Source organism: Malus domestica, chromosome 13 (genome assembly GCF_042453785.1).
Source record: "Malus domestica chromosome 13, GDT2T_hap1".
NCBI lineage: Eukaryota > Viridiplantae > Streptophyta > Magnoliopsida > Rosales > Rosaceae > Malus > Malus domestica.
Window position 1 is genome coordinate 30,117,564 of NC_091673.1, and position 10,387 is coordinate 30,127,950.

At 39.4% G+C, this 10,387-nt stretch overlaps 3 protein-coding genes across 3 annotated transcripts; 1 reads left to right on the forward strand and 2 right to left on the reverse strand.

The window, feature by feature from the left end:
• Nucleotides 1-1,754: 1,754 nt before the first annotated feature.
• LOC103454681 (agamous-like MADS-box protein AGL62) lies at nt 1,755-2,331 on the forward strand. The gene is made up of 2 exons (XM_017337376.1): nt 1,755-1,873; nt 1,995-2,331. Exons 1-2 carry the CDS (start codon nt 1,755-1,757, stop codon nt 2,329-2,331), a joined length of 456 nt encoding a protein of 151 aa, XP_017192865.1.
• Nucleotides 2,332-2,677: 346 nt separating this feature from the next.
• LOC103454680 (uncharacterized) lies at nt 2,678-3,508 on the reverse strand. Its single transcript, XM_008394273.3, has one exon. It carries the CDS (start codon nt 3,383-3,385, stop codon nt 3,002-3,004), a length of 384 nt encoding a protein of 127 aa, XP_008392495.1. The 5' UTR covers nt 3,386-3,508; the 3' UTR covers nt 2,678-3,001.
• Nucleotides 3,509-6,207: 2,699 nt separating this feature from the next.
• On the reverse strand, nt 6,208-8,330 carry LOC139190927 (uncharacterized). Its single transcript, XM_070811418.1, has 6 exons — nt 7,998-8,330; nt 7,665-7,895; nt 7,429-7,592; nt 7,217-7,340; nt 6,528-6,971; nt 6,208-6,444 (listed from the first exon to the last, which is right to left on the reverse strand). Exons 1-6 carry the CDS (start codon nt 8,328-8,330, stop codon nt 6,208-6,210), a joined length of 1,533 nt encoding a protein of 510 aa, XP_070667519.1.
• Between the last annotated feature and the right edge of the window lie 2,057 nt (nt 8,331-10,387).

A 10,387-nucleotide genomic window follows, 5' to 3' on the forward strand; every position in this document is an offset into this window, starting at 1 on the left:
ATTTCTTTGAACCAACATTCTTGGTTTTAAATTTTTCTCAAGTGATTCCCAAAGTTCCTTGGTTGTTTTACATATCACATAGACATCATACAACGAATCATCTAATACATTGAGAATATAGTTTCTGCAGTGGAAATCATTATGATTCCAGGCATCTATAGCCATTAAAGTTTCTGCAGAAAAAATATTTTCTCCATCTGTAGTAGATACAGCCTCGCGCAGAACATTAGCCAAATTCAAGGTTGTCAAATAAAACAGCATTTTCTACTACCATCTTTTGAAGTCTCCGCCCTTACATTTCTCAGGCTTTTCAGAATGAGGTCTAGTTCCTGATTGTTCCATACTGTTCGAAGATTGTTGGAGAACAATTCAAAAATAAATAAAATAACAAAAATAACAGAACTTGAAATTGTAATACTTTATTAACAAAAAATACTTGCTATGCATAATGAAATTACATAAACAAATACAAGAATTAAAATGGTACTAACTTGATTACAACCAGTAGAGGCTAGCGCAAAAGCTATGTCATTCGAACAGTATTTCCGTCCCACTCTTGTGCTTGTGGTTCTACATTGTCTGTTCGACCAGGATACAACTACCTAATTCTACAACCCGCACTAAATTATAGAATTCTAGCAAATTGATTTGTGTGTTTACTTTCTTTGAATGTTTGTACGGAATAGAAAGAAGAAGAAAAGATCATTTTCGATAGACCTGAGGAGGCCCAAGGCTCTTGTCTTAATTAATTAATATTAATTTATATTAATATTATGGTATAATCACCAAGCCTAATCCACATAGATAGTGACCCAAGCCTCAATCACCATTCCAAATGGTCCAACACCTAATCATTAATAAAGGAGACTAAAGTAATATAAGGACCTCAACTTTCCTTGAGTTCCCCGATGTGGGACTTAGAGGAGCTCAAAACTACAACAATAATATCTTGCAATTAAGTTGACAATTAATCCCAAATTAAAATTGGGAGCTACCTTTTGAGTGGGGATTTGATGAGGAGTGATGGGAGGGTTTTGAATAAATACCATTTTGATCACCTTTGACTCTTCCTTGATTGAGTCGTTATTGTCTCTTGCATGCGCGTGGGAATCCTGGTGTGTCTCGAGGATAATTTTGTCATTTTTACCTATAAGTGCATGTGTCACTTCCATAATTTTTTTGATTATTTTTACTCCACAATCGGCAAGACATAATCCATGAGGGATGGAACTTTAATTGGAGGAGTCTAGATCTCTGTCCGATAGCTTGTGTTTAGTTAGGCAAACTTTCGTCGTTACCAATATTATCTCTGACGCCAAACCCAACAACCAAGATCGAGAGCTTCACATTTAAACAGCCTTGCCTTCAAGCCATAGAACTCAAGGGTGAGAGATTCTTTTCTCAGCCATGGTCGTTTGTTTTGAAGTTTACCGCAATGCAAACCCACATCACACAGCACCACGCCACACTATACGATATGCTTGCACTTCAAATGCAAAGTGCCAAACACAAATGGTTTGTTCTACTTAGATTTGGTTGTCCGTGTAAAATGGAAATGACAACTTACATCGACAAAATATATTACCTAATTTAGTCAACTAATACAATGAATTAGCTTCGGATTCAATTTCTTTCTATAGAAAAAATCTCCAATCAAGGTAAAGAAAGCCAAGGAAAAGGCCCAGTTACTTGTATGTAGCTTTTGTTTTGCCCTTCCTTGAGTTTTGTCCATCAGTTGAAAACCTTGGGAAACTATGGAAGCCAAGAAGACCAGAGGCAGGCAAAAGACTGAGATGAAGAGGATAGAAAAGGAAGATGATCGTCTAGTTGTCTTTTCAAAACGCCGATCAGGAATATACAAGAAGGCTACTGAGTTAGGGGCGTTATGCGGTGCACAAGTAGGCATTCTAGTGTTTTCGCCAATGGGAAAACCTCATTCCTTCGGTAATCCCTCTATTGATTATGTATTGAACCGGTTTTTACATAACCAGCAGGAACCTATTCTGGAGGCCTACCGGCAGGAAAAAAATCCTCCAGGCCATAGAGAACTATAATGAGTCGGTAGAGCACCTTGAGGTAGTGAAAGAGTGCCGCAAGGCGCTCCGACAATTGGAAGGACAAAGGGGAAGCGGCGAACAGAAAGTCTGGTGGAAACCTCCTATAAAGGATCTTGACTTGCAAGGACTCAAGCAAATGCATGATTCCTTTAAGCGTGTCACGGATCATGTGAGCAGTAATCTCAGGCTCACACAAGGCAGTCGCTTTGACAACTGTACTGCCTCCACTTCTGCATCAGCCGTATCCAATCCCAATCCCAATCATTCCCATTAAGCGCGATTCAAGACTTGGTGCAACACATTGTATGTTGTGATAGCAACCTATATTTAATAATTCACTCGCTGTCCTGTTTTTTCCTGGGAACACATAGGTTGCGTTGATTCCCCCAATTGTCCGTGGTTTTTTCAGTTTCTTGGATTTTGTATTTTTCAGTTAATTAGTATCGACATGTCTAGTAATGGTTTCCAATTAATTAAGCAAAACTGTTTCTGCAAGATAAATTCATCTGAGCTCCAATTGTGAAAATAATAAGGTTGTAATTACATTGATAATCTACCTCAGTTCAAAATTTAAAATTTTCTCCAAAATATGTACAAAAACTATAATGACAAACTTGATATCAGCCACAATATCTATGTATCCAGCTAAAAGATACAGACAATTTACAAATCAATCCCAAATATCATCCCCAAACAATGCCTTACAAAATATCTCCTAAGTTCAAAGAATAAATATTACAAAGAATGAAAATAAAGTAACATAACTTTAAATAAATAAAAGTATCAAAAAATGTATGTTGTTTGTCCTTGACCCCAAAATAAAAAAGGGGAAATAAAAATAAAAAAAAATAAAACAAACTCCTATCAGGATCATAAAATTTCAATGGAGACCTTCATGGCAAAAAATCACTGCCTAGCTCCACCACTAACACCAATCAGAGTGATCAAGGAGACTTCAAGTCAAAAATATTTTCTCTGCAATACCGAAGCTCCAACGAAATTTGTCTCTCCACCTGAAGTTGGCGACGGAAATTCCCTATGAACATCTCTGCTCTTTGGTCAATATCATCTTGATCCAATGGATAGATTATGTTCCTCTGAAGATATCCCCTAGAAGACCCTGAGTCCTCCTCGGAGCTGTTCTCATCGCTACACGCCGCTCTCAGCCCCGGACGGTCATTGAAGCTCATCAACCGGTGGTCGCCAGAAATAGTACGGCCGATCACCGAAGCGATTCGCCAGCGATTCACGTTGAGGTTTAGTAGTAAGCTTACCTTCTTCACGGCCTTCCTAAGGCGGCTCAATAAAGACCACTTGTCCGTCTTCATGTTAAATTGGAGAACGAAGACCAATGTTTTAAGTTGATGAATGTGATGTAAAGGAAATATGTGTTAATAATTAAGTTGCAAATGGTAAATATATATGTGTGCGGAATGAATATGTATGTGCGAAGTTGCTTGGCAATTGGTGAATGATGCGTATAGAAATGAAAGAACGTGTTAATTAGTTGAAGGTTGGAAGAACTAATCTATCAGAGAATCAACAGTATTGGTCAAGAAAAGAGAATTCATTGGATACTCTTTTCTTTTCTGCTAGCTTTGTGTTTAGATTTATATTAATTGTGTTGTGTACTTTCACTGAATTGAAGGATAATTTTTGAAATGTCATATGAACTTGTACTTAAGGGCGGAGCCAAGATTTTTTTCTTGGGTGGGCTAGCAGAAAATAGTACCATAAAATTATATGTTTATTTTTTTTGCTTATATAAAATTATATAATAATCAATATAAAAGAACAACAATATAATATAAACTATTCTCAAAGTCATAATCCTAACCGATAAATTCCAGGACCCACCCTGACCTGGAAAGGTCGAAGCATGCTGGCCATCACCGTGAGGTGACCGTAACCATAAGGGTAAGTGATGCAAAAGTGAATAAAATTAAAACTAATTAGAACTAAACAGTGAAAGAGTGTGCAATCGAGAGTTGAACCCACTACAATTATTCAGAGCGTAATAGACAATGAGACTACAAAAGAGTAGTCAAAACAACCAAAGTACACTTATTACATAATAGTGATAAGTTCGTACATCTAAACAGAAGGCAATGTTAGAACTGTCGAGATTCCTCGAGTACCACAAAGAGTACAGCTATCTAGGTCCTGGAGGGCCGAAAAACAAAGTTGAGTGGGTCAGCAAATATTATGGCAGTAATATAACCACGAATATGTCAAGTAATGATGTATAACATGCCACAGTAATAATCATGTGAAAATCAAGTATAACTAAGTGCTCATCCATCTAAGCTAACACACAAGTTCGAACAGATAGTTTCTGACACGAACAGGACTAGGTTAATCAATATGCTCTAGTACTACGATCACGTGAAGACTGGTGCAGAAGCACATCACATACAAGTCGGATTGCCTAATGCAATCTACCCGACAGGACTGGCACCTAACTTGGATCCAAGGCGAGTGAATGGTGTGGATGTGAACATACACGTGAAGGACTGGTCCTGGCCCTGGGCGAGTACTAACACCGGGGTACAGTAAGATGAACATGTATATAAGTATGTATGAATGTCATGACAGTAATATCTCAGCCATAAAGCAGCATTTATCACAATATATATCACAATAACGATACTTGGCAATATAAGCGTAAAAGTGAAGTAAATACGCATTTATGGAAACTATAAATATGTATAGGTATAAAACAGTTGCCCACTCACAAGTACGTTGCTGGGTCGTTGCCCCCAAGCCTAGCTTGGCCTCATAAATCCTCGGGATAAGTTTCCTCTATATGTGAAATAACTAAAATAACATTAATTAAAGCACATAACAAAAACCTAAATAAAACCCTCATGGTTTGCTCAAACCTAGGGTTTAAATATATGAAATCAATCTACTCGATGACACGAACACACAAGTGTCGACCACATGTCGGACGTGCCGTCACGCGCGCCCACGCGCCGGCGAGTACAAGCGTACTTGCCTTCCTCGCTATTTTCTGCAGTTTTTGCAGATTTTTTGCCAACTTCTAGAGCTCCTAACGAGCTCGATTCTCAACTAAATTTACTTCTACAAAAGCCAAATTAAAGCTAGGAATGTGATGTATCGATCCCGATTCACAAAAAGTTTGAATACGGTCCGTGTTGTTCAGAAATTTGGCCTGAAAGTGGCCAAATGACCACGGTTGCAAATTTTCAAGAAACTAAAATTTTCTTCCCAAATTCCAGAGTTGATTTCTAACTCGTTACTTAACCAAACTTAGTGATTCAAAAGCCATTATGAAGTTAGGAATTTAGAGAACAAGTTTGTATCTAGTAGAAGCCCAGATGTGGTCAAGGGTGATCGAAAAAATGGGTTGAAAGTGACCAAGTGGTCACGGTCCTTGACTGAAAAACGTGCAGGTTCTTCTTCTTCTTGAGTTTTCTAGGTAAAACCAAATGTTCAAAAAACAAACAAGAGATCAATATCAACCTATAGAAGTGAAAAGAAGGTTTTAAGGGTTTCTCGAGGCTTACCTAAGCCATGAATGGCCTGAAAATCGTTATGTCGAACTCGCCGAGTCGACCTTCCGAGTTGGTGAGTCAAAACTCGTCTACACCAAATTTCAAGGACATGGTTGTGATCGTGGGACTGAGATGAACATAATGGTGTAGATGGTTTGTCACATTGGTGAGTTTTGGTGTGTTTTTATGAAGGTTACAGAGAGGAAGAAGGAGCTCGGCGAGGGAGAGAGAGAAGAGAGAAAGAGAGTGATGTGAGGTTGCTTTTCTAATTGGGGGATAGAAATGAGTGAGAGATAGGATAGGTGAAGGAGTATATAATGGAGGAGGGTGCACGGGATGGACTAGGTAGAAGCTAGGGATAGACTTTAGACTTTTGTATAGAAAAGAGTATCGAAAATCTATTCGGAATAGTATTTTCGTACTGACAATATTTACGTGCACCCGTAACAAGGTGTACAATTAAATGTGATAGCGAGAAATAAAAAGGAAAGAGATAAGAATAAGTCCACATCACTTGCCAAGAAGGGCATAATTGTCAAATTACATATTCGGGGAGAAATTACATATGAAAATTAGGGACAGGTCGTCACAATCTACCCCTTTATAAAAATTTCATCCCCGAAATTTCAATGCTAACTACCATCAAAGCCATAAAACAGACGTGGATACATATCTCGCATACGCTCTTCTCTCTCCCAAGTGGCTTCCTCCACTGAGTGGTTCCTCCACAAAACCTTCACCATCCGCACGGTCTTGTTCCTAAGAACCTTATCCTTCCAATCAAGGATAGTCACTGGAACCTCATCATAGGTCAAATCTGGATTGATCTCTAGTGGCTGAGGAGGGATTACGTGTGACGGATCAGAAACCTACCTCCGTAACATCGATACATGAAACACATTGTGCACTCTCGCCAACTCTGGTGGCAAAGCAAGTCGATAAGCAACTTCACCGACTCATTCAACGATCTGGTACGGTCCGATGTACCTAGGGCTGAGCTTCCCTTTCTTTCGGAATCGGACAACACTTTCCACGGAGATAACTTCAAAAATACCCAATCACCAACCTTATAAACTCTGTTGGTAGAATGTTTATCTACAATACTCTTATGCCGATCCTGGGCCACTTTCAGGTTACCCTTTATCACCTGAATGTTCTGTGCCGTCTCATCCACGATCTCAGTGCCCACTAAAACCCGCTCATCGACCTCAAACCAACAAAGTGGAGTACGACAGGGTTTCCCATACAACGCTTCAAATGGTGCCATACCAATGCTAGAATGGAAGCAGTTGTTGTATGCGAACACTATCAACGGTAAGCGCTTGTGCCAAGCGTCTCCAAACTGTAGAACTGGCAATGTCAACATATCTGCCAAAGTCTGGATAGTTCTCTCTAACTGCCCATCAGTTTAAGGATGATAGGCGGGTGCTGTAGAGTAATCTCGATCCCAAAGCTTCCAAAAAGCTACCTATAACTTCAAAGTAAATCGTAGATCCTGGTCAGAAATGATACTAACTGGGACTTCTTGGTACCTAACCACTTCAGAGATGAAACATTCGGCCAACTAATTTAATGAGTAATTCTCACGAACAGGTATGAAGTGCACTGACTTGGTAAGTCTATTAACTACCACCCAGATACCATCGTAACCACTTTACGTACGAGGTAATTTGTACACGAAATCCATTGTAATATCTTCCCATTTCCACTGAGGTATCGAGAGTGGTTGTAGCAATCCAAACGGCTTTTTCCTCTCTGCCTTAACCTGCTAGCAAATTGCACAACGACTAACATACTCTGCAACTTCCCTTTTCATACCTGGCCAATAATAAAAGTGTCGGATGGTATGATACATCTTGGTGCTCCCTGGATGCATCGCATAAGCAGAAATATACGCTTCATCCAATATGTCTCTCTTCAATTCCTCAACATTCGGTACATACATATGTTTGCCTTGCATAAGCATGTCGTCAAGATCTCTAATCCAGAGGTCCTTCTTTTTCCCGTCTAACACTGCCTGTATCAAATCTTGAGATTCTGTATCATTCCTTTAGGCTTCAAGAACACGATCCAACATAACCGGTCTGACCTGAAAACTGGCAATTAGGGCCCCTCGACAACCCTCTTTCAATGCTACTTTAGTGGATCTTAGGTTAGTCAAAAGAGGAACGCAACTAGCATAAAGAGCATTAAGTTGGCCATGAGACTTCATACTAAGAGCATTAGCTACTGAATTGGCATGACCTGGGTGATACTCAATGGTGCAGTCATAATCACTGAGCAACTCTACCAACCTCCGCTGCCGAGGATTGAGGTTCGGCTGATTCAAGATATACTTAACGTTTTTATGATCAGTGAAGATCTTACACTTTTACCCATAAAGATAATGCCTCCAGATTTTCAAGGTAAAGATGATCGCTACCAACTCGAGATTGTGAGTAGGATAGTTCTTCTCATGGGGCTTTAACTGCCACGATACACAAACAATCACTTTATCATGCTGCATTAACACACAACCAAGACCATTCAATGACACATCACTATAGATCTCGAAATTCCCACCATCATTAGGAAATGTTAAGACAGGTGCATGAGTGAGAAGATACTTCAACTGCTGGAAACTCTGCTCACACTCACTACTCCACACAAAAGGAACTTTTCTAGACAATTTTGTCAGAGGTAGTGCTATGGTCGAAAAGTCTTTCACGAAGCGTCGATAATAACCAGCAAGACCAGGAAAGCCTTGAACTTCCATAACTATCCGAGGTTGTTCCCAATTTTCCACAACTGCTATTTTCTGAGGATCCACAAGCACACCCTAAGCTGATACCACGTGCCTTAAAAATAACACTTGATCCAGCCAAAACTGACATTTGTTGAACTTAGCATACAACCGATTTGCCCTTAGCGTCTTTAGAACCACACGCAGATGGGCATGATCAGTTTTGTTCTTCTAATACACCAAAATGTCATCTATGAAAACAATGATGAACCTGTCAAGATATGGATTGAATACTCGATTCATCAGGTTCATGAAAGCTGTTGGTGCATTAGTCAATCCAAATGGCATCACTAGGAACTCGTAATGACCATATCCAACTCTGAAAGTTGTTTTCGGAACGTCCTCGCTTCTGATCTTCAATTGGTAGTAACCAGACCTCAGGTCAATGTTCAAGAACACACAAGCACCTTTGAGTTGATCAAATAGGTCATCAATACGAGGTAACGAATAACGGTTTTTAATCGTCACCTAATTTAACTGCCTGTAATCGATGCACAACCTCAAAGTTCCATCTTTCTTTCTTACAAACAGAATTGGAGCTCCTCATGGGGAAGTGCTTGGCTGAATGAAATCCTTATCAACCAACTCTTGCAACTGAGTTTTAAGTTCCCTTAACTCTACAGAAGCCATATGGTAAGGTGTAAGAGAAATAGGATTAGTAACTGGAAGTAGATCAATGGTGAACTCTGCTTCACGATCTCGGGGTAAACCAGGTAATTCCTCAGGAAAAACATCGGGAAAGTGCCTAACTACTTCGACGTCCTCTATAGATGCAGTAGTCTCCTCCGCTAGCACAACATGAGCTAAGTAACCTTGACAACCTTTACTCAACAATCGTCTCGCCCTCATGGCAGTGATAACTTCATGCTTTAGACCACTACGTTCACCAACAAACGTAACAGTAGGCATGCCCGGTTGATGAAAAGTAACAACCTTCTCATAACAGTTTAACCTGGCACGATTATAGTGTAACCAATCAATGCCTAAGATAACGTCAAAATCAACAATATCCAAATGAACCAGATTAGCCGACATGACTACATCTTCGACAAGGATAGGACATCCTTGATATTCCCAACTAACATAACAGATTTCACCCCTAGGCATAGAGAACTCCAACTTGAGTGAAGTAGGATGTGGTTGAGTCGTTTGAGCAAACTTATGGGAAATAACTGAATGTGTAGCACCAGAATCAATTAAAACTTTAGCAAAATGGCCTAGAACATTCAAAATACCCATGATCAAGTCCAGATTAACCTGAGCATCCTGAAGGGTGATGTTGTTAACTTTTCCTTGAACTTGTTGTTTGCCTCCACGACCCCTATTTGCTTGAGTCTGATTTCCTCGACCCTGATTACCTCAGCCCTGCTGGGGTGGATTTGCATGTCTGCCTGAACCTTCACTGCTAGACGCTACGTCTAGGTTCTGATACTGTCCTCTAGTATACATCTTTTGTGCTCCGCCGCCTTGATACGGCGTATAGTCTCCCTGGAACTATGGATAACCTACCTGAGTCTACTAATAGTGATGTGAAAATTAACTTAACACACAAATTAAACCCTATTGATGAAAATTGTAGTAAAGATGTAAGTAGGGATCGTTCTAGACTGGGGATTAACTAGGGATGCTAATCAACACAAATAAGATTCAAAAACAGAAAACTAGACTCTTATGACTCAAAACTGACTTAAAACACTCAAAACAGCAACAAACAATAAAAAAGACTCAATTCTAGACCTAACAAGTGATTTTGACGAAAATAAGACTTAAATTGACTCAAAAGTCTAAAAGAAAACAGATTATGACTCAACTAACAAGACTTAATGAAAGGGGGATTGTTTTTGACGAATTTAAAACTTAAAATAGAAACTTTGCATAAAACACTTTAAGAAAAAGAATTTGATGAATTGATAAAAATGAAAGGCTAGTTAGAGGGTCCTTCTCCACACATGATATATGCATACAAACCAATTTTCAGTTATTATTCCTTTATATCATGAATGACAACTCCCTAAGTTAACCGTGATAGC